The 25026-nt window shown below is 47.8% G+C and overlaps 2 protein-coding genes across 5 annotated transcripts in view; one reads left to right on the forward strand and one right to left on the reverse strand.

Moving 5' to 3' along the window:
- PM20D2 (peptidase M20 domain containing 2) overlaps window positions 1-25026 on the forward strand; it is a 242824-nt gene that overhangs the window by 44263 nt on the left and 173535 nt on the right. The gene's annotated exons all lie outside the window — the stretch shown is intronic.
- The window catches only part of GABRR1 (gamma-aminobutyric acid type A receptor rho1 subunit), a 105120-nt gene continuing 81729 nt past the window's right edge, over window positions 1636-25026 (reverse strand). For both annotated transcript variants that reach the window (XM_030555921.1, XM_030555919.1), the window contains 4 exons: window positions 22016-22156; window positions 18002-18154; window positions 10615-10811; window positions 1636-1923 (listed from right to left, as the gene is read on the reverse strand). In XM_030555921.1, the coding sequence (XP_030411781.1) occupies window positions 1636-1923; window positions 10615-10811; window positions 18002-18154; window positions 22016-22156 (779 nt within the window). The remainder of the gene's footprint in view (window positions 1924-10614; window positions 10812-18001; window positions 18155-22015; window positions 22157-25026) is intronic.

Below are 25026 nucleotides of genomic sequence, written 5' to 3' on the forward strand. Positions count from 1 at the left end.
CCAATCCTGTCCTGTGAGGTGGTGAGCACCTTCAGTGTGCATCACAGGAGGAATTTGGATACTATGCAATAGGTAGTATGAAAGCCTAGCTAGCTAGAGATGCTCAGTATCTCACTGGATTTGGCCCTTTATGCTGGAAACTCCTTTGCAGGTAAGTTTCAGAGCATTAGTCTTAGTAACTTAGACATTGGCCCAGATATAAAATCCTTATGATTGCTTTGTTGTTTTTCCTTTTGAGACTCATCCTTTTCTGGTTGCAGAAATAACAGACTATTCCCACTGAAATCATTGCTCAGGGGAATTTACACAGTGGCTGAGTTTGGCCCAGGTGTAACATTTTTCTTGGTATTTAGAATGCATGCTGCTTACCAGGAATGGCAGAATATTGTAGTGCAAATCTCTGAGGGAAGCTGTTCTTTTATCGTTCTCTTTGTACGTCTGTTTCTCTGAAAAAGGAGGTTTGTCACAATTTTTCTTTAACTGGCAGAAGGGCTTGTTCCCTCCTATGGTGAATTCATTGGCAAAACTCTCAGGGTATGTCTATACTGTGATAAAAAACCTGTAGGACCAAGTCTCAGGGCCCGAGTCAGCTGACTTGGGCTCGGGCAGCGGGGCTATAAAATTGCAGCATAATTGTTTGGGCTCAAGCTGGAGCCCTGGGCTCTGAGATCCTCCCCTTGTGGGGTTTCAGTGCCCGGGCTCCAGCCCAAGCCTTAACATCTACACTGCAATTTCATAAGACCCGCAGTCTGAGCCCTGTGAGCCTGAGTCAGCAGACCCAGGCCTGGTGCTGCCATGCCTGTTGTCTCTTATTGCTCTGTAGATCTACCCAGGTCCACTGAAAGCCTCCTGTACATTTTTTTTTAAGAGTATTTTGTTTGTATTGAAAGAAAAATCTCATTTCACTTAGGAAGGTTTGGGTGAATTGCTTAGTAAATATATACTGTTGGTTACACTTAGAACAGGTTAATTCAAAGCAGCTTGAAAGCATTTCCTTTCAGGAATGAACAAAAGGGGGCACGGGTGCTGTACAAGACATTAGCATTTGGCTCTTTCAGTTACTCCAACACAATGCTAACCAAAGCATGCATTAACCAGGGGAAGAAAGCTTTAAACATCAATACATTTTCCAGTGCTTGTAATACCTCTCCTGAACACATAAGTACCTGGGTAACCTTCCTCGTGTGAATATTGCCATTGAACTCAATGGAACTGCTTAAGTGAGGAAACTTATGCACATGCTTAAGTATTTGCAGGATCAGGACATGAGTCTAGGAAAGGTTTCTGAGGCATAAAATGAGTGATGTGCCCTATATGAGCAGTTGATGATTATTCTTGCCATCTATTAAAACAAATTAGAGTGGCCCACGAGGCACAAGAAGGAACATAGTACAGCTTAAAATTAGTAAAAAAAGTTATGCAACGGATCCTAGTTTTTAGTTCAAAGCTGAAGTGTGTAGAAAGATGTTTTACAACAGATGGATTTTTTATAATCAATGTATCAAAATTCTGATTAGTCAAGTAGCATTAAAATTAAGTGTTTCCTCCATTTTCTGTTTATTAGCATTATAGATGTTAATTTCAAACAGTAACACAGTGTGACATGCGGACACTGACTAGAGAAATAACTGATATTTATGAAAAAATGGACCAGTATATCAAATTAAATAAAATATATGAGCCTGGGAATATTATTCTGGAATACTTGTCAATGGCATGGGTGTCGATGCGCATGCTGACGTATCTCTGGCTTTTCCTCCTGCTTGAACTCCTTTCAGAACCAAGTGTCAGCTGCATCATCATTCTGTCTGGTTTATCTCCATTCTCAGACACATAGTGTCCCAGTTCATTCACATCTCCATCGCTGTAGCTGCCGTCCATCATCATGGGCCGGGGCTGAGGTAGTCCGCAAGTACAAGGAAGCTGTGAATAAGGTTGAGTGTAGTTATACGAGATAGGTATTTGGAGCTATCTGGACCTGATGCTCCTCCTCTTCCTTACATAGACAGAGGGAGCAAATCCTGGTGGAAACCAGGCTGCTCGGGGACAGAGGAAGAGAGAGCAGTAGCAACAGCTCCTTCTGTAGCATGCCGTCATGGGGACCTTTTCTCTCCTTGGTGCAGATGCTTCAAGGAGTGTGAATGAGGGAATCATGCTGTCAGGGGTGAGGGAAAGCTAAAGGAGTACTGCTAGGGGCCAGCTCCCTGCAGGGGTGTCCCTGGATCCAACTGGATGGAGCCCATTTTACTTTTGTAGCCGCTGATCACCGGGCTTCATGTTGTATAATTTGTAGTATTTACCATCTTTCATACTTTTATATGACAACAAAGGATGGGATTTTATTTGTCAGGTTACTATAAAAATTGTGAAGGCTTGTCCATGCTGGAAGAGCGTGGTAAGTTCTAGGACCCTACATAGGAAGATAGGCTCTTCTGCTGAATCAGCCATAAATCATGTTTTACAACTAGGGCTGTGCACGAACCGCAATTTCTGTTTCTCAGGAAATTCTGCTATTTTGAAATTTGCTTTCATTCTGAATTTCCCACAAAACAAACTTTTTGTGTCATTTCACCTATTCCTTTTTAAAATGTTATACTTTATTATAATATAAGTTTCTGCAAGACAAGTTGTTGCAAAACAAAAAATGGAGACACTTCGTTCTGATAGGATTGAAGCCTTATTGAAATACTTCAGTTAGTTTTTTTCTAAGCAAAATTTTTTCGAAATCAACATGTTGCCACAGAATTTTTCATTTTGATGAATTGGCATTTTCCAACAGAACAATGTTTCACTGGAATATTTTCAACCAGCTCTAGTTAGAACTCTGTGTAAAGATACAGAGATTCCCAGCAAGAGAAAGCGAAGTTGATAGGTCCTGTTAGCTCCACTCCAGGTTATAAAGAGGGCTGGAGTCTCTCCTTGAAGCAGAGGGAACTATGGGGAAGGAGAGAAGGAACTTGCAGGAAGAAAACCTTAGGAAAAGCAAAGCTCAAGAGGAAAGCACAGGTGCAGGATTTTGTTGTTGTTAACAGCAAAGACAAAGGGATAAATTTGAATCACCACAGTCTAGACTGTTTCTGGAGAAGAGTGGGAACTCCACTTCTTTACAATTACAAATATTTCCGAGAGGATGCCCATTTTTAAAGGCACATTGTAAACAGAGCCTAAGATGTGTTTGAATCTTCCTTGTTATCTGAACACCCACTCCATCACAATACTATTTCCATCTGGTGCTATTTGCAAGTTAGTCTCTTAACTACAAAGAGAGAGAATTTAAAAGAAAAGATACCAAAAAGTCACATTACAGTATGAATAGGGATTTTGTCCAGTTGACTTTACATGCTGAAGAAACTCCAGATGACATTAGCTAATCTTTAAACTGTCTAACAAGGAACACTATACTGATACTTTTTGTATATGCTCTATTCTTCCAAGGAAGCTTAGATTCTTCTTCGAGTGATTGCTCATATGCATTCCAGTTAGGTGTGTACGCGCCGCGTGCACGTTCGTCGGAGAAACTTTTACCCTAGCAACCCAGACGGGTCGGCTGGGCACCCCCTGGAGTGGCGCCGCCATGGCGCCCCATATATATCCCAGCCGACCCGGCCACCCTTCAGTTCCTTCTTACTGCCCGTGTCGGTCGTTGGAACTGTGGAGCGCGGCTTCGCTGACCTCCACACTCCCTAGCAGCTCGTTTTGCTACCGTTGTATATAGTATTATAGTCGTTATTGTACATATATAGATATATAGTTCTTAGTTAGTAAGTTATATAGTGTGTTAGTTTAGTTAGTAGTGGTAGCGAGGGGATCGGGGTACCCCACCTCCCCCCGCACCGGGAGCTGGAGCCCATGCCCGGCTCATCGGGCTTCAAGCAGTGCTCGGCTTGTCACAAGCCCATGCCCGTGGGAGACCCCCACGACTCATGCTTGAAGTGCCTAGGGGAGTCGCACTTATCAGCCAAGTGCACGATCTGTAAGTCCTTCAAGCCGAGGACCAAGAAGGAGCGGGACATTAGACTGCGACAGCTCCTCATGGAAGCGGCCCTGACACCCTTGCCCTCGGCACCGAGCGCAAGTCAGCCGGTGAGCAAGAGCATCGCCACACCGAGTGCCACCACCAAGAAGCCGGCACCGAAACCAGCCCAGAGCCACTCCCTCTCCCCGAGGCCAAAGGCTGCAAAGGCACAGATCATCTCGCCTTCAGCCATCCCGCAGTCAGACCCTGCGCAGAAGGTGGATCGCCCGGCACCGATACCTGCCGCGGCACCGCCGAAGCCGGTACCACTGACTCCGACCCCGCGCGGGCTGTCGAGTCCGGCACCTGGCAGCTCCCCGGTACACACCGTGGTGGAGCTCGCCTCTCCCTCTACACCGGAAACATTCGCAGCGGCGAGGGAGCTAATTGCGATCACCGAGGCACCGATGCCCTTACCCCCGGCACTGCCGGTGCGGGTTCTCTGCTCTGTAGGCAAACCGACCCTGACCAGACCAGCTTCGGTCAGTGTAACAGGCCGGCACCGCTCCAGATCGCGGTCCCGTGGACGCTCCACATCAAGGCGCCACTCAGGCTCAAGGCATCGATCACGATCCCGGCACCGATCGCCTCGGCACCGCTCAGACTCCCGGCACCGGTCGAGCTCCCGGCACCAATCATCCCGGTACCGCTCACGCTCTCGGCACCGGTCGGGCTCCCGGCGCCGGTCTGCTTCCCAAGGGTCAACTCGGTACTCCCGACACCGCTCCAGCTCTCGGCACTGAGGTGGGCGCCGCACCTCCAGGAGCAGATCTAGGCAACGGCGCTAGTGATCCCGGTCGACCTCCCGGCACCGAGCCAGTTGCAGGTCCCGGTCTCGATCCCAGCACCGATGCCAGCACTGGTCACCGTTGTCCAGAGGTGTGAGGTCGGTCGGTACCGCGGCACCGACTTTTGCAGCACCACCGTGGCCATCAAGGGGCACGTCAGCATCCTCCCAGGCGAGCAGTTACTATGGGGACCAGGACCCTGAGGCACCGCTGGGTGTGTTCCAAGACCCCCGACCACAGGACTCGGGTGCCCAACAGTGGGGTTTTTGGACACCCTGGGCTTACCATCAGGCCCAGGGCGCCCCCGTGCCTCAGATACGTCCCACCGCCTCAGAGCATCGGGTACCAGAGGCCACTGTTTCCCGCCCCCCGGTGTTTGAGTCAGACAGACAGTCGCCCACGCACTCCCCGGGGCAACAGGAGCAGGAACCAGGTCAAGAGCAAGAGGCTGTACAGGAGACCCTTATCCCCGGGGTATCCTCCTCCTCTTCACCAGATGAGGCAGTGGCCGGGTCGTCGGCATCGGGGCCTCCACCGATAGACCTCAAGGCCCACCAGGACCTCCTCCGTTGAGTGGCTCTTAATATCAACCTCCCGGCTGAGGAGGTCGCAGAGGTGGAGGACCCGGTAGTGAGCATCCTCTCGGCCGATGCTCCTACCCGGGTAGCCCTCCCATTCATAAGGACCATTCAGTCCACGGCCGAGAACCTATGGCAATCGCCAGCCTCCATCCTGCCGACAGCTAAAGGGGTGGAGAGGAAGTACATGGTACCCTCTCAGGGGTACGAGTACCTATATGTTCACCCTCCTCCCTCCTCCCTAGTGGCCCAGTCGGTTAATGACAGGGAACGGCATGGCCAGTAGGCACCGGCCCCCAAGTCCAAGGAGGCAAAACGGATGGACCTCATGGGTCGCAAGGTATACTCGGCGGGGGCTTTGCAACTCCGGGTGGCCAACCAGCAGGCCCTACTGGGACGCTATAACCACAACATCTGGACGGAGGTGGGAAAGTTCGCCGAACTGCTTCCCCAGGACTCACACCCAGAATTTAACGCGTTCCTGGAGGAGGGTAAAAAGGTGGCCAGGACCTCCCTCCAGGCCTCCCTCGACGCAGCTGACTCAGCAGCCAGAACCCTGGCGTCCGGGATAACCATGAGGCGCATCTCATGGCTTCAAGCCTCCACACTACCCCTGGAACTGCAGTATACAATCCAGGACCTACCCTTTGACAGGAAAGGGTTGTTCTCGGAGAAGACGGACTCCAAATTACAAAATTTAAAGGACAACCGAGTCATCATTCGCTCGCTGGTGATGCATACCCCTTCCACCCAGCGTAGACCCTTCAGGCCCCAAGCACGGCGCCCATACTTCCCACCCCGTCAGAGGCAGGACCTCAATAGACGGCGTGGCCGGGGGGGACGTAAACGCCAACCCAACTCCCAGGGAGGCCAGAACCAAGGGCCTTCCAAACCACAGCCAGGCCCCAAGTCCGGCTTTTGAAGGTGCGCCCGGGGACGACTTACCAGTCTCAACACAGGATCCTTCCCCTACCTTCTCCAACCGCCTCTCCCACTTCCTCCCGGCGTGATCCCGATTAACGTCAGACCATTGGGTGCTACGCACAGTGAAGCAGGGTTACCATCTGCAATTTGCTTCCTCTCCCCCTTCCCGCCCCCCTTCCCGGTCCCTCTTCAGGGACCCCTCTCACGAGCAAACCCTCCTGCAGGAGGTTCGTTCCCTCCTGGCGGCGGGGGCTATAGAGGAAGTACCTCTAGCCGAGAGAGGCAAGGGATTCTACTCCCGATATTTTCTGATTCCAAAATCCAAGGGAGGTCTCAGGCCCATCCTAGACCTAAGGGGCCTCAACAAATGGATGCTCAAGTTGAAGTTCCACATGATCTCCCTGGGAACCATTATCCCATCCCTGGATCCTGGAGACTGGTACGCCGCCCTCGACATGAAGGACGCGTACTTCCATATCGCCATCTTTCCACCACACAGGAAGTACCTCTGCTTCACGGTCAGACACCAGCACTTCCAGTTCGCAGTTCTGCCCTTCGGCCTCTCGACAGCTCCGAGGGTGTTCACCAAGTGCATGGCTGTCGTGGCTGCCCACCTCTGTCAGCGAAAAATCCATGTCTTCCCGTACCTCGACGACTGGCTCCTGAAGGGGTCCTCCCAGTCTCAGGTGCGACGGGATGTCGAGGCTGTTACGGACCTCTTTTCACAGCTGGGCCTGCTTATCAATGCCGAGAAGTCCAGCCTGATACCCACACAGAGGTTGGACTTCATAGGCGCGACCCTGGACTCAGTTCAAGCCAGGGCCTTCTTACCTCAACCTCGCTTCCAGGCGATCGGGGTGATCATCCGGAGCTTGCAAGCCTCCTCACTCACCTCGGCTCGAACCTGCCTCACACTGCTCGGCCATATGGCCGCTTGCACTTACGTGACAAAGCATGCCAAACTCAGAATGAGGCCCCTCCAAACGTGGCTTCACTCAGTATTCTGACCGAGCAGGGACCAACCAGATATATTAGTGACGATCCCCCCCGACCCTCTCCGCTCCCTCGACCGGTGGCTGACCCCATCTCTAGTATAGCTAAGGGTTAATGTCTCTTTCACCTGAAGCACCTGACCAGAGGACCAATCAGGAAACCGGATTTTTTCAACTCTGGGTGGAGGGAATTTTGTGTCTGAGGTCTTCGTCTGTCTGCCTGCTTTCTCTGAGCTTTGGAGAAGTAGTTTCTGCTTTCTACTCTTCTGTTTCTAAGTGTAAGGACAAAGAGATCAGATAGTAAGTTATATGGTTTCTTTTCTTTGGTATTTGCATGAATATAAGTGCTGGAGTGCTTTGATTTGTATTCTTTTTGAATAAGGCTGTTTATTCAATATTCTTTTAAGCAATTGACCCTGTATTTTGTCACCTTAATACAGAGAGACCATTTGTATGTATTTTCTTTCTTTTTATATAAAGCTTTCTTTTTGAGACCTGTTGGAGTTTTCTTTTCTGGGAAATTTCAGGGAAATTGAGTCTGTACTCACCAGGGAATTGGTGGGAGGAAGAAATCAGGGGGAGATCTGTGTGTGTTGGATTTGCTAGCCTGATTTTGCATTCCCTCTGGGTGAAGAGGAAAGTGCTTTTGTTTCCAGGACTGGAAACGGAGAGGGGGAGTCACTTTGTTTGGATTCACAGAGCTTGTGTCTGTGTATCTCTCCAGGAGCACCTGGAGGGGGGAAGGGAAAAAGGATTATTTCCCTTTGTTGTGAGACTCAAGGGATTTGGGTCTTGGGGTCCCCAGGGAAGGTTTTTCAGGGGGACCAGAGTGCCCCAAAACACTAATTTTTTGGGTGGTGGCAGCAAGTACCAGGTCCAAGCTGGTAACTAAGCTTGGAGGTTTTCATGCTAACCCCCATATTTTGGACGCTAAGGTCCAAATCTGGGACTAAAGTTATGACAGGTGGCTGACCCCATCTCTAGTATGTGTGGGCATGCCGTTCCATTCAAAGCAACCATCGGTAACTCTAGCAACCGATGCGTCATCCCTGGGGTGGGGAGCCCACTTAGGGGACCTGCGCACCCAGGGCCTCTGGTCGCCCCAGGAGCTGTCACTCCACATAAATGTCCGGGAGCTAAGGGCAGTCCGCCTCGCCTGCCAGGCGTTTCAAAGACACCTACAAGGCCGCTGTGTTTCCGTACTCACGGACAACACAACGGCCATGTATTATATCAACAAGCAGGGCGGGACCCGTTCGTCTCCCCTATGTCAGGAGGCCATTCGACTCTGGGACTTCTGTATAGCCCAGTCGATAGACCTGGTGGCATCCTTCCTCCCAGGGGTCGAGAACACGCTGGCGGACAGCCTCAGCAGATCCTTCCTCTGCCACGAATGGTCGATCAGACCGGATATCATCCATTCCATCTTCCAGAGGTGGGGATTTCCCCGCATAGACCTCTTCGCAACCAGGTCCAACAGGAAGTGCCAGGAGTTTTGCTCCTTCCAAGGTCTCTCTCCGGGGTCGATCTCGGACACATTTCTCCTGCCGTGGACCCACCACCTCCTGTATGCCTTCCCTCCGTTCCCTCTGGTGCACAAGGCCCTGTTGAAGCTGCGCAGGGACAAAGCGCATCTGATCTTGATCGCACCTGCGTGGCCCAGACAGCACTGGTTCACCACCTTGCTGAACCTATCTGTGGACCACCCAATTCCCCTTCCTCTCCACCCAGACCTGATTACCAGGATCACGGCGCGCTTCGTCACCCGGACCTACGAGCGCTACACCTCATGGCGTGGCTCCTGCATGGCTGAGCACAGTGGAGCTCAGTTGCTCCGCACCGGTCCAACATATACTCCTTAACAGCAGGAAGCCCTCCACTCGCTCAACGTACAGGGCCAAGTGGAAGCGTTTCTCTTGCTGGTGCGCTTCTCAAGGGGTGAACCCTACACAGACTCCGATGTCCACGGTCCTGGACTACCTCTGGTACCTTAAGCAGCAGGGCCTGGCAACTGCCTCCTTAAAGCAGCCAGCGGCCATATCCGCCTTCCGGCCAGGGGAAGGGGGTCGCTCCGTATTCTCCCATCCCTTAGTCTCCAGATTTCTTAAAGGCCTGGAATGTCTATACCCCACAGTACGCCGCCCTGCCCCTACCTGGGACCTTAACTTGGTCCTGAACAGACTCACGCTCCCACCATTTGAGCCACTGGCAACTTGCTCGCTCACGTACCTGTCATGGAAGACGGCATTCCTGGTGGCCATTACATCGGTCAGGCGGGTCTCCGAGCTGAGAGCTCTCACAGTGGACCTGCCCTACACCGTTTTCCATACAGACAAGGTACACCTGCGGCCCCACCCGGCGTTCCTCCCTAAGGTGGTTTCCACCTTCCACACCAACCAGGACATTTTCCTCTCCGTCTTCTTCCCGAGACCACACGCTTCTCAGCGGGAGCAACAGCTACACTCCTTAGATGTACGGAGAGCGCTGGCTTTCTACATCGAGAGAACAAAGCCATTTTGGAAGTCCCCTCAGCTGTTTGTGGCGATCGCGGAACGAATGAGAGGGCAGCCTATATCCTCGCAGAGGATTTCCTCCTGGATAACTGCATGCATTCGCGCATGCTACGACTTAGCTCGTGTCCCCTCTGGCCACCTCACGGCACATTCCACGAGGGCTCAGGCGACATCGGCGGCCTTCCTTGCGCAAGTGCCTATGCAGGAGATATGCCATGCAGCGACCTGGTCGTCGGTCCACACATTCGCTGCGCACTATGCGCTGGTCAGACAATCAAGAGAGGATGCGGCCTTCGGCGTAGCAGTCTTAAATACCGCCCCATCAAGCTCCGACCCCACCGCCTAGATAAGGCTTGGGAATCACCTAACTGGAATGCATATGAGCAATCACTCGAAGAAGAAAAGACGGTTACTTACCTTTGTAACTGTTGTTCTTCGAGATGTGTTGCTCATATCCATTCCAAACCCACCCTTCTTCCCCACTGTCGGAGTAGCTGGCAAGAAGGAACTGAAGGGTGACCGGATCGGCTGGGATATATATGGGGCGCCATGGCGGCGCTACTCCAGGGGGCGCCCAGCCGACCCGTCTGGGTTGCTAGGGTAAAAGTTTCTCCGACGAATGTGCACGTGGCGCGTACACACCTAACTGGAATGGATATGAGCAACACATCTCGAAGAACAACAGTTACAAAGGTAAGTAACCGTCTTTTTTTCACATTGTGGCTGCAGACTTTTGAAGCACAATCAGCCCATTCAAACACCTATTTCAATTACATACAGCAGCACTGGACATAGTAAACTCACTTTGTCTCGCAGTTTCCTCTCCTTCCGCTCTTGCACTGTTGTCAGGTAGTTCACTGCCGCATATTCCAACACTGAGAGAAAGACGAACACAAAACTGACCCAGAGGTAAATGTCCACAGCTTTGATGTAGGAAACGCGAGGCATGGAGGCATTTACACCAGTAATGATTGTAGACATGGTCAGTACCGTAGTTATCCCTGGGAACAGACCATCATCCATTAGACATAAACAGTGAAGACAATTCAAACTGTGTTCTTTTCAGCAAACATGAGGCCCTATTTCTGAAGTTCTGATTTCTCCTTAAAATGTCTGTTTTCAGTTTCAGAGGTGGCTTAGTGGGATCCAGAAATCCCTGATTTCTAACCCTGATTCTCATACTAAGGGGTTGTCTTCAGTACAAAATTAACTTTGCATTCTTACTCGAGTGCTGTTCCTAACCCGAACTTCCATCCACACAAAAACCTCTCGTCCAGATGATGGGGTGCTTTACATGGGAGGCAGTTAATGGGAATAAAGGCTAACACTTGACTGCTGCCAACACTTAAGCTTCTAACATGGGCACTCTGCAGTGTGGATGCAGACTAAGCAACTCGGGCACTGTTAATTTTCCAGTGCCTTTCCACAATTCCCCCTAGCCTGGGTTTTTGCGCCATCTGCCTACTCCCTGCTTCTGCATTGGGAATCACCTACCAGCTCGTATACATTGGTATACATTTGAACCTCATATTGCACATGGCTTGCTATACCTGCAGCATTTCTATTGTGCTTCTACAGCATGTGAACAGAAGAGCTGGTGCCAGGGAGATCATATTCCCACCATCCTGCCAGCTGACCAGAGACTGACACCAGGGTTTTGGTGGATCTCTGGTGTGAGGACAGCAAAAGCCATGATTTTGGGGGCAGGACACAAAATCTACAGTTCTGTGATGTCATCTCCAAAAGGCTAGCTGAGGAAAGGATCTACCAAAAAGGACCTCCGTGTCAAGAGAAAATTAAATCCCTCAAGAATGAGTAGCAGAAGACCAAATATCGTAGTACTCAGCTCAGCAGCTCCCCAAGAATGTGCCAGAAGTGAGCTCCCTTGGAGGCAGAGAGGTTAAGGGACAGAGTCTGATAGCTTTATTCAGGTTGAGTAGAACATTATTCTGTGAGAAATCCCACTGATTCTAGCAGGATGTCTCATGGATGAAGGTACAACTCAACATGCCAGAGCATAAGAATCTGGCTGTAATTAAATTGCCTCCTGCTATTGTTTGCCATTTGTAAAATAGGGATAATTCTATATACCTCCCTCACAGGCAGGGCTGTTAGCAGGATTAATTACTTAATGTTAGTAAACCGCTTTGAAAATGAAAAGCTCTACATAAGCACTATGTGTTTACTTTCTATTGCTGTAACTCTTAACTAGATTTCTAAGCTTTTGATATCACTGCCTTGATATAAATGTCAACCATTTTGTAATAAAGACATGAATACATATGTTCCATTCATATATGTTCTATGTCTGTACATATTCTCTCCATTAAGCAGGTTAATTTGCAATAAATATGGCCCTGATCCTGGTTCAAGCTGAAATCGGTGGAAGTGGGATTGGACTCAAAGTTTGTGAAAAATGCTAATAATGATTAATTAAGGATAAGGTATTTAGAACATAAATTTTAAAGGAAGGGATGTGTCTAAGATCCCAATCTTATAAAGTAAGCCTAGGGGTCTGCCTGCATATAGTTCATTATAGAACTGAGAGCTAAATCCCACAGATTTCTTTGAAAACATCACCTAATATTTTAATTCCAATAATAGTTAATTTTATTGTAAAGAAAAAGGTTGTAAGATTGAACAGAGAGTTGCTGATGCTGGTTTTCACCTCTTTTTCTGCTCGAATTTGTAAAGTGATTTGAGACCAATGGATGGAAAATACTCTGTACTTGCCATGTATTATAATTAGGGCTGTCGATTAATCACAGTAAACTAAAAAAATTAATCACGATTAATTGCACTTTTAAACAATAATATACCAATTGAAATTTATTAAATATTTTAGGATTTTTTCTACATTTTCAAATATATCAATTTCAATTACAACACAGAATACAAAGTGTACAGTGCTCAGTTTGTATTATTTTTTATTACAAATATTTGCACTGTAAAAATGATAAAGAAATAGTATTTTTCAATTCACCTCATACAAGTACTGTAGTGCAATCTCTTTATCATGAAAATGCAACTTACAAATGTAGGGTTTTTTTTGTTACATAAGTGCACTCAAAAACAGAACAATGTAAAACTTTAGAGTCTACAAGTCCACTCAGACCTATTTCTTGTTCAGCCAATCACTAAGAGAAACAAGTTTGTTTACATTTTTGGTGGATAATGCTGCCCACTTCTTAATTACAATGTCACCTGAAAGGGAGAACAGGTGTTCACATGGCACTGTTGTAACTGACTGTGACGTTCCCTTGGTGTTATCTGGATCGGTGATTGGCTAGGTCACTCCAATCCTTGACTGTGGGAGCCAGCCTTACCCTGATCTACTGTGAGAACCCCCACTCCTGGGCTGTTCACGCACAGCCTCTGGCATGTAAACTGCTGGATTGTGCACAGGACTGGCGCTAGTATTTTTAGCGCCCTAGGCGCACGGCCATTTTGCCGCCCTGCGCGCTGGTCCCGCGGCTCCGGTGGACCTCCCGCAGGCACGACTGCGGCAGCTCCACCGGAGCCACGGGAGCAGTGGACCGTCCGCAGAAATGCCTGCGGCAGCTCCGCTGGAGCCGCGGGACCAGGGGACCCTCCGCAGGCACAACTGTGGCAGGTCAACTGGAGCCGCCTGTCCCCTCCCCCCAGCATAATGCTACCCCCCAATAATCCTGGTGCCCTAGGCAATTGCCTAGGCCACCTAAATGGAAGCACCAGCCCTGATTGCACAACTGAATGACACTAGCCAATATCTCCGGTCCCAGACCCAACCCTAGGAACCTCCATCTTGCAATGTCCAGTTATGCCCACTAGACGCTGCAAGGTTATATGAGTTCATCAATTTAATAAAGAAATTGGTATGTACCAGGCTTGTTATCCCAAGGGGAGCCTCTGATACTCTTCAAACCAAATGCACTGCTTCAGGTAGAATAAACAAACAAATATATTAACTACAAAAGATAGATTTTAAGTGATTGTAAGTCAAATCATAACAAGTTGGATTTGGTCAAATGAAATGAAAGCAAAACATATTCTAAGCTGATCTTAACACTTTCAATGTCCTTTGCAAATGTAGATGCTTCTCACCACAGGCTGGGTGGCTGCTCTTCAGCCAGGTTCTCCCCTTTGATCAGCACTTCAGTCACATCTGTAGATGTAGGTGGAAGAGAAAGGAAGAGCATGAGAAATGTCTCTTCCTTTTATCATTTCCTTTCTTCCCTGTTGGCTTCCCCCACCCTTCAGAGTCAAGTGAGCATTACCTCATCGCAGTTCCAAACTGATCAAAGGAAGGGGCGTGACTCCTCTGAGAGTCCAACAGATTCTTTTGTTGCTGCCTAGGCCAGTGTCCTTTGTTCCTGTGAGGCTGGGCTGGGTTTGTCCCATACATGCCCTGATGAACTGCCCCTCTGTTTTTGGAGAGTTTTGTCTGAGCTTGTTTTAAGCCATGAGGACACATTTTCAGCCTCATAACTATATACATGAAATTACAACCTATAGCATTACTATAACAACAGTGCTCAGTGCATCACGAGCCTTCCAAAGACATTCGACATAAACTTTATATTGGATACCACACAATCGTATTATGAGGATGAACATGTGTGTGCCAGGGGTGTTCCCCTGAGAGACAGAGTGTCACACTAATGTCACAAGGTAGACATGTCTGATGCGCTAAAGACTCATATGCCTCTTCATGCTTCAGCCATCATTCCAGAGGACATGCTTCCATGCTGATAACGCTTGTTAAAAAAATAATGCGTTAATTAAATTTGTGCCTGAACTCCTTGGAGGAGAATTGTATGTCTCCTGCTCTGTTTTACCCTCATTCTGCCGTAGATTTCATGTTATAGCAGTCTCAGATGATGATCCAGAACATGTTCGTTTTAAGAACACTTTCACTGCAAATTTGACAAAATGTAAACAAGATACCAAAGTGAAATTTCTACAGATAGCTACAGCACAGGGCCAAGATTTAAGAATCTGAAGTGTCTTCCAAAATCAGAGGGATGAGATGTGTAGCACGCTTTCAGAAATCTTAAAAGAGCAACACTCTGGTGCAGAAACTACAGAACCCAAACCACCAAAGAAGAAAAACAACCTTCTGCTGGTGGCATCTGACTCAGATGATGAAAATGAACATGCATTGGTCTGCACTACTTTGGATTGTTATCGAGCAGAACTTAGAGTTCCAAAAAGCCTTTGACAAGGTCCCTCACCAAAGGCTCTTATGTACATTAAGCTGTCATGGGATAAAAGGGAAGGTCCTTTCATGGACTGAGAACTGGTTAAAAGACAGGGAACAAAGGGTAGGAATTAATGGTAAATTCTCAGAATGGAGAGGGGTAACTAGTGGTGTTCCCCAAGGGTCAGTCCTAGGAACAATTCTATTCAATTTATTCATAAATGATCTGGAGAAAGGGGTAAACAGTGAGGTGGCAAAGTTTTCAGATGATACTAAACTACTCAAGATAGTTAAGACTAAAGCAGATTGTGAAGAACTTCAAAAAGATCTCCAAAAACTAAGTGATTGGGCAACAAAATAGCAAATGAAATTTAATGTGGATAAATGTAAAGTAATGCACATTGGAAAAAATAACCCCAACTATACATACAATATGATGGGGGCTAATTTAGCTACAACGAGTCAGGAAAAAGATCTTGGCATCATTGTGGATAGTTCTCTGAAGATGTCTACACAGTGCGCAGAGGCAGTCAAAAAAGCAAACAGGATGTTAGGAATCATTAAAAAGGGGATAGAGAATAAGACTGAGAATATATTATTGCCTTTATATAAATCCATGGTACTCCCACATCTCGAATACTGTGTACAGATGTGGTCTCCTCACCTCAAAAAAGATATTCTAGCACTAGAAAAGATTCAGAAAAGGGCAACTAAAATGATTAGGGGTTTGGAGAGGGTCCCATACGAGGAAAGATTAAAGAGGCTAGGCCTCTTCAGCTTGGAAAAGAGGAGATTAAGGGGGGATATGATAGAGGTATATAAAATCATGAGTGATGTAGAGAAAGTGGATAAGGAAAAGTTATTTACTTATTCCCATAATACAGGAAGTAGGGGTCACCAAATGAAATTAATAGGTAGCAGGTTAAAAACAAATAAAAGGAAGTTCTTCTTCACACAGCGCACAGTCAACTTGTGGAACTCTTTACCTGAGGAGGTTGTGAAGGCTGGGACTATAACAATGTTTAAAAGGGAACTGGATAAATTCATGGTCGCTAAGTCCATAAATGGCTATTAGCCAGGAAAGGTAAAGAATGGTGTCCCTAGCCTCTGTTCATCAGAGGATGGAGCTGGATGGCAGGAGAGAGATCACTTGATCATTGCCTGTTAGCTTCATTCCCTCTGGGGCACCTGGCATTGGCCACTGTCAGTAGACAGATACTGGGCTAGATGGACCTTTGGTCTGACCCGGTACGGCTATTCTTATGTTCTTATGTAGAACCTGTCGTCAGCATGGACACATGTCCTCTGGAATGGTGGTTGAAGCATTAAGGAACATATGAATCTTTAGCGGATCTGGCATGTAAATATCTTGCGATGCTGGCAACAAAAGTGCCATGCAAACAACTGTTTTCACTTTCAGGTGATATTGTAAACAAGAATCAGGCAGCATTATCTTCATAGAATCATAGAAGATTAGGGATGGAAGAGACCTCAGGAGGTCATCTAGTCCAACCCCTTGCTCAAAGCAGGACCAATACCAACTAAATCATCCCAGCCAGGGCTTTGTCAAGCCAGGCCTTAAAAACCTCTAAGGATGGAGATTCCACCACCTCCTTAGGTAACCCATTCCAGTGCTTCACCACCTTCCTAATGAAATACCCAACCTAGACTTCCTCCACTGCAACTTGAAACCATTGCTCCTTGTTCTGTCATCTGCCACCACTGAGAACAGCCAAGCTCCATCCTCTTTGGAATCCCCCTTCAGGTAATTGAAGGCTGCTATCAAATCCCCCCTCACTCTTCTCTTTTGCAGACTAAATAACCCAGTTTCCTCAGCCTCTCCTCATAAGTCATGTGCCCCAGCTGCCTAATCATTTTCATTGCCCTCTGTTGGACTGTGTCCAATCTGTTCACATTCTTTTTGTAATGGTGGGCCCAAAACTGGATGCAATAATCCAGATGTGGCCTCACTAGTGCCGAATAGAGGGGAATAATCACTTCCCTCGATCTGCTGGCAATGCTCCTACTAATGCTGCCCAATATGCCATTAGCCTTCTTGGAAACAAAGGCACACTGTTGACTCATATCCAGCTTCTCATGCACTGTAATCCCCAGGTCCTTTTCTGCAGAACTGCCACTTAGCCATTCGGTCCCCAGCCTGTAGCAGTGCATGGGATTCGTCCATCCTAAGTCCACCTTCCATCCTATTATCCACCTTATAGTCCATTCATTCAATCCATACTAGACAGTATCAAAAACTTTGCTAAAGTCAAGGTACATTTATCTTCTGCAAATGTAAACAAACTTGTTTTTCTGAGCGATTGGCTGAACAAGAAGTAGGACTGATTGGACTTGTAAGCTCTAAAATTTTACATTGTTTTATTTTTGAATGCAGGGTTTTTTTTGTACATAATTCTACATTTGTAAGTTCCACTTTCATGATAAAGAGATTGCACTACAGTACTTGTATTAAGTGAATTGAAAAATACTATTTCTTTTGTTTTTACAGTGCAAATATTTGTAATAAAAATAAATATAAAGTGAGCACTGTAAACTTTGTATTCTATGTTGTAACTGAAATCAAGATATTTGAAAATGTAGAAAACATCCAGAATATTTAAATAAATGATATTCTAGTGTTAAACAGCACAATTAATCACAATTAATTTTTTTAATTGCTTGACCACCCTAATTATAATTATGTAATAACAGAATGAGAAAATGAATGCTGTGTTTTTCTTCCCTATGTTTTTGATGTGCATCTGTCATTTGTGATACTGACTAATACAGTTAAAGTGTTGTTAGGGTAATAAAGAAGAGATGAATGAGGTCTGCCTACATGTGTGTGAGCAAGTGCAGTAGATTAATTCAGTAGCTGAATTCTAAACTACGTGGCAATGTGGTCTGTCATACATTAGAGGCCGGGGATTGATGCTGATGAGATTGTCTCAATAAGTAGGTCTTTGCTAGTGTATGGTCACTCAGGTGTGCTGATTACAAGATTATTGTTACCTAAAGGGACCCTGGCAGGTACAGCTCTGCGATCAATCCAGAAAGACACCCAGGACAGCATGACCATCAAAGTGGCAGGGAAATAGGTTTGCAGCAAGAAGAAGAAGATGTGGCGGCGTAAAGTGAAGTTAATGTACAGGCGATTGTACCACCCTGTACCACAGAGAAAAGGAAAAAAGGAAACTAACACCAAAGGAAAACCATCCACAAATACAATATAGGATATTTTGAAATCATTTCAACATCCACAGTGGAACATACTATACTTTCTTATAAGAAAAATATTAGAAGTGACTACTACAGGTTCATCTCCATTTAAGAGCAGAGTGGATCTTAATCAAACCATTCATATTCTTGAAGTCTCATCACCTCACAGGACTGGACCTTTAGAGCAAACATCACACCTCTTCTTGAAAGCTCTCTGGGCAAGGAATTCCTGTTGCAGTCAGTTCTGATTGGAATAATGGGATTTCCATGCAGAGAGGGCTTATAGGATCAGGACCTTCATTGTATATATAATTCTAACAAATGCACCAGATAACTATGTGGATATAAAGTTAAAATTGCCAATTAGCTTTGCATCTGCAAATCTTCCCACACTTCAGTCAAGGACATTCCCAATTACTGTGAGGTCCAGCTGTAATGCAACATGCTTCCATACAGGGATTATTATTCTTTATATAGCACACAAATGTATCATTACACAACACTGCACAAAGGGAGAAGTGTGATTGTGGCAGGGTGTACCAGGCCCTGCGGTCCTACCACACCTTAGCCCAGGAAAGGGAGAAGAAGAGGTGAATCTTCACGGCTGCCTAGAGAGCTGCAGGGAGCAGCCAATCAGAGACCACAAGCCTTATATAAAAACAAGCTTCTGGACAGAGCAGTTCAGTTGCTGGCTGGAGCCAGAGGACCAAAGAGGGTGCTCCTGGTTGGCTGCAGGAGCTGGAGGGCTGGACAGATCAGTGCTGTCTGGAGCCAGGCTCCAAGGATGGTGCTCCTGGCTAGGTGCAGGAATTGCAGTACCTGGACACAGCAGTTGCTGGCAGGGACCAGGGAGCAAAGAAGGTGCTCCTGGCTGGTAGCATGGACTCAAGAAAAACTTCAGCCCTGAGATAAGGATGAAGGTATTAGGGCTGTGGGGAAGTGGCCCAGGAAAATGCAGCAATTAATAAAGGGATCCAGCAGGTAACTGCTACTTACAGAGTCCCTGAGTCAGGACCTGGAGTACTGGGCGGGCCTGGGTCCCCCACACCAGCCACTAGGGAAGTGGCTTATGAAGAATCTCCAGGGAGGAAGCCTTGGGGGCACTTCTCCATACCAGAGCAGGGACAATTTGAGAGAGAGAGCCCAGAAGGCGTGAGAGATAGTTTGAAGGCTAGCCCAGGAGGGGCCATAACCAAGGTACTGCAATAGGCCTTGTTGGACTGTTAGACGTTTGAACCTAGGATGGGACTACAGGCTGACACCAGCAGAGGGCACTGTGATAAGCTCTGTTGGACTGATTGAGGCTCAAGCCCTGATTGAGGGCTACAAAGACTGTACTGAGGGCACTGAGGTAGGCCCTATTGGATCACGTACCCTGGAAGGGGTCTGCTTTGTGTGTTTGTTTCACATGTAAGCAGAGTCAGGATGAGCTCTACCCTGACATCTGGTGGCAAATTGTGGCGAGTTGTGGAAAAGAACTTCAGGTGCTGATCTTGTTTGCATAGGCACACCCACCCCACCTAGCATGAGTCCACAGCAGCCCAAATGGTCACTTTGGCTGCTGTGGGATCCTCAGTTTCTCTGTTATTGGGGCAGGAAGAATAAACTGTTACCCTGATTATGTGACTCAAGGACAATGAAACTGTTTTACGACAGAGGGACTTGCCATCAACTAAGTAGCACTTGCTAAACAAGGGACATGGGTTCCAAAACCCAGTGAATTGAGAGAGGCTGGGGGGTAGGTATTTGTACCTGATGGTATGGGCCCCTTTGGAGGGTCTGAAATGCCAATTGCAATCCTTCTCTCTGTCTACTGTGGAATGTCAGAGCTAATTTTAATTCTATTAGGAGTCTAGTTACAGCATGCTGAGCTGAATTCACTTTTGGCCAGTGGTGCACCAGCACTGAGGCTCCCCTACTACAAACTGAAGTCAGTAAAGAGCTAAAATTACTGAGTGCTGGGGGGGGGGGGGGGCCTGAAGATGTGTTGCTGAGCAGCTGGCAGAGCAGAGCAGTTTGCGGGATGGCTGGAGTGGCTCACGGAACGGCTGGTGGAGTGGAGCAGTTGGTGGAGTGGCTCGTGATGAAGGCTGCAGCAGAACCCCATGGAGAGGTGGGGCAGTCAGCTTTGGACCATGTAAGGTGCCCCTTAACACCGCTGTGTCCCCACCCCCAGGTTGGGAGGTAAAACTGCAGATAAACTTTTGAACTCTGAGGCTGCACTGACCAGGGACAGAGACTTTTGGGTTGTTGGACTTATGGGTGATTTTTGGATTGCTGGACTCAAGAGACTTTGGGGGTGTTGGACTTTTGGGACTTTGGGTGATTTTTTGGGTTGCTGGACTTAAGACCCTGAGGGGAAAAGGACATTTCCAGACTTACTTAGGGGATGGGTCTTTTGCTCATGGTTCATGTTATGAATCCTGTTTGTTGTGTTTCCCCAACATAATGCTGCATTGTTTCCCTCCTTTATTAAAAGGATTTTGCTAGACTCAGACTCCATGCTTGCGAGAGGGGAAGTATTGCCTCTTAGAGGCGCCTGGGGGATGGTATGTAATTGTCCCAGGTCACTGGGTGGGGGCTCGAGCCGGTTTTGCATTGTGTTATTGAAACGGTACCCCTAGATACTGAACCCGGCCCTGGTTGCTGCCAAATCAGACGGGCAGAAGGGTTACACACACATGGACTGTGTGTGACTTGGATGGATGGTTGAGTCACTGGAAACCTGCCAGAGAAGTTAACTGCCAGGTGCAGCTAGAGAGAGAGTGCAGGCATACACACACACACAATAATAGAAGCTCGTGTGAGGTGAGTGGGTCCCATCACAAGTGATACCAGAGTGGGTTCTTTTTGGCCCAGCTCCTGAAAACAAGGGGTACTACAATGAAAGAGGTGATTGCCTGGTAGTGGCAGAATAGCAGCAGCAGGTAGCCACTATGCCGCAGAAGCAGTGGACCCAGGCCCTACTGATGCAGCTGTTGGAGAACCAACAGAACACTCGGTTTGCAGTACAACATTGATGGCAAGAGACCCACTCCAGACAGCAGGAGTGGATACAGAAATGCTTGAGCTGCATCACACTCAGTTGGTTTACCAGGCTGGAGGCCTGAAGCCCAGCCGTGGAGATGTTATGGGCATTTAAGAAGGGGCTTGCCCTGGAGTGAATTGAGGGAGGAAGGGTAAGGCTTAATTGCTTTGATTGTGGAGAGGTGGGCCACATAAAAAGGTTTTGCTGCAAGAGGAAAGGCAGGGACCCCAAGGATTAGCCAGATGAGAAGAGCATGTCTGATGGTGCAAATCCTATTGCTAGGGGCACCAGAGCTGACACCAGAAACAGTGAAGACTATCACAGCTCAGCAGATCCACTCCGTGAAGAGTGTAGGATACAGAAGGGAATCACTCAGGTCACTGAGGCAGAGCCTGCTGGTCTCCGATTGGCTGTTCCCTGCAGCCTCTTTAGACAGCCTGCAGAACTCACCTCTTCTGCTCCCTTTCCTGGGGCAGGGTGTGGTAGGACCATGGGCCTGGTACACCTTGTCACAGTGATGAACAAATAATTAAGTCCAAGTCTGCAATTCCGCATGAACTTTGCCTATGCTTCAGCCCTTGTAGGAAAGGGAATGCCTTGGACCATTTGCTAGTGAGTCCTATGTGGCCAATTCAAGGGCAATTTTTATGGGCCCCAGAGGAAGCCACATACCAGTCCATCTCTTAAGGCAGAGGTAAAGTTGATCTCATCTGATTGGGGAGGGAGGGGAGAAAGCAAAAATCCATCATGATTTCACAACTTTAGCAAAATTCACTTACCTGTACTGCTGTAAAAGGCAAGCTTTGTGGTGGTGTGAAACTCCTGTATAAGGAACTGGGATAGCGATATCCTCTCATCTGTTTTTAGGGAATCATTCCCATTCTTCCAGTACAGCATTAGATCATCTTCAGTGTAGGCATCTAGGAAAATAGGAGTAAATCTTTGGTGGAGTGCAATTATACCAAATAGTATCGACTCTACAGTTCAGAATGTGTCAATAAGACTGCAAAGGTAAGTATAAAAGCTCTGGTGGAAACAGCAAATTTTCTGCCAGTTTGGTCCAGCATTAGTGATGGCCATGGATGATTGTGCAAGTGATTATGGTTAGGGCTACAATTTAGTCTTGAGTATTTTTAGTAAAAAGCATGGAGAGGTCATGGGCAATAAACAAAAATTCATGGCTGGTGACCTGTCCATGACGTATTCCAGGGGTTGGCAACCTGCAGCACGCATGCCAAAGATGGCAGGTGAGCTGATTTTTAATGGCACGCTGCTACCTGCCACCTGCTGGGGTCCCAGCCCCACTCAGTCCCCTGCTCGCCGCTCTCTCCTGCGGGGGCAGGAGGCAGAAGTTTGGTCCCGCTGGCAGCCAAGATCCCTCCTCCCTCGCTTTTTCTCCCAGCGCGCTGCCTTCCTGCGCCTCCTCCTCTTCTTCCTATGCTGATCAGCTGACCACCCTTGCGAGGGGGAGTGGAGCCACAGCGTGCTTGCTGCTCCAGGGAGGAGGCAGAGAAAAGGTGGGGACGGATGGGGCCCTGGGGAAAGGGGTGGAATCGGGCATATTCCCTCCACAAGCCGAGCACCCCATCCCTCTGCCCTACCCCTGAACCCCCTCAAAGCCCTCTGCCCTGACCCCTGAACCCCCCCCAACACCCAGCCCTCTGCCCTGACCCCTGCACCCCCTCCACACACCCAACCCTCTCCCTGACCCCTGCACTCCCCACAACCCCAGTCCTGACTTCTGCACCCCCCTACATACCCAGCTATGCCACACCCTGACTCCTGCACCTCCTCACACACCTCCAACTGCCGTTCTGACTCCTGCAACCCCACACATATCCAGCTCCCCCACCCCCCATGCCCTGACTCTTGCACCCCGCCACATCCTCACCCCCACCCTGAGCACCAAACGGGAGCTCCTGCACTCCCCCCCGCACATTCCCACCTCCAGCCCTGGTCTGGGGTCCCGGGCACCGGCCCCACTCAGCCCGCTGCCAGTCTGGGGTCCTGGCTGCCAGCCCCTTGCCAGCTAGGCTCCTACAGGCCCCGCTCAGCCTGCTGCCAAACTAGGTGAACGGAACCCCAGGCTGGCAGTGGGCTGAGTGGGCCAGCAACATAAGATCAGCATTTTAATTAAATTTTAAATTAAGCTTCTTAAAGATTTTGAAAACCTTGTTTACTTTACGTACAACAATAGTTTAGTTATATAATATAGACTTATAGAGAGAGATCTTCTAAAAAACTTTAAAATGTATTACTGGCACGTGAAACCTTAAGTTAAAGTGAATAAGTGAAGACTCAGCACACCATTTCTGAGAGGTTGCTAACCCCTGACTTATACTATAAATACCCCTGACTGAATCTTGGGGAGTGTTACTGGGGGGGAGAAATCTGGGAAGAGGGGTAGCTGGGGTCCACTGCTGTGACTGGGGGTATCTTGGGGGGGTTACTGCTGGGGGGGGTGGGGGTCGCTGGAGCAGCAGCTGCTCCATTCACCCAGGGACTGCTGCTCAGGCAGTCCCTGGGGCCAGCCGCACCAGCTGTTGCTCAGGTGGTCCCTGAGGCCAGCTGCCCAGGACTGCTGGAGCAGCAACCACTGTTCCAGCAGTGGTTGGTGTGGCTGGCTACTGGGCCACCTAGCAGCCTTTGGGTCAGCCACACTGGCCACTACAGAAGTCATGGAGGTCACGGAAAGTCACGGAATGTGTGACTTCCACAACCTACATGACAAACACGGAGCCCTAATTATGATAAAGGATCATTCTCGTTATTGTTATGAGTTGGTTTAAGCGTTGTTATGAGTTGAGTTAAAACCTTGTTGAAACTGCTGTGTGAATGTGCCTTTGTTTAAAATGGTTGTAAGAAACACTTAAGGCCTAATAGAGTCTGACCACACACTAGCAACAGGGGGGCAGAGGGTTCCCTCCTGTTCTGACCAGGTGGGTGAGTGAGCCTGTGGGTGTGAGAAAGTCCAGCTGAGGGGATAGACAAGAAACTGAGACTGAGGCAGAGCAAGAAAGCCAAGCTGGAATATTCAAACATGATGTGACCCTAGAGGATCCCTAAAAAGAGCTTTTGGGTCTAGGGTTGGCTAAAGAGGGTTGGGGCTGGAGACAAAGAAACTATTCCCTTGTTTTGGTTCCTCCTGCGTTCAGAGGAGCAGGACTTTGTATACATCTTGCAAATAAACAAGACTGCATCAAATAAAATACCAGCCTCCATCCATTTCTATTCTCAACTGGAACATTCTCAAGGCCCCAAAATTTGACTAGTTGCTTGGGAGAAAAAAGTGGTAACACTATAGTTTGATTTCAAGATGCCTTAGCCTTGCATCTTGCAGAGAGTTATGGTGACTGCTAAGGGGCATAATAATCACCTCTTTCCTTGTGTTCCAGTTAGATTTAGTTGTCTAGTCTTGGGTTTTATACCAGGGTTAGTTATTCCCAGAAAAAAGACAAACAAACAAAACCCCACCCCAACCCCCAAAACAACTGTTAAAGCAGCATTAAGAGTGTAAATGCTTCTTAACAATGCAAGGGGAAAAATATGTCAATAGAATATAGTTACTTAAAAATATATATGTATGAAAGCCAGGACATTCAAAGTTAGGTCAGATTTAGAAAAAGGAGCTCTATGGGGATGCTCGTTTGAATGTATCTTTAGTTTGTACTCTGGATAAATTTGTGATGCATATTAGGTACATTCATTTATTTGTTGAGTAGTACAGTGCAGTGGGATTATCTGAGGTAAACCACACTTACTATTATTGTAACTGAAAGAGAGTGGAGAA

The sequence above is a fragment of the Gopherus evgoodei genome, chromosome 3 (assembly GCF_007399415.2).
Source record: "Gopherus evgoodei ecotype Sinaloan lineage chromosome 3, rGopEvg1_v1.p, whole genome shotgun sequence".
NCBI lineage: Eukaryota > Metazoa > Chordata > Testudines > Testudinidae > Gopherus > Gopherus evgoodei.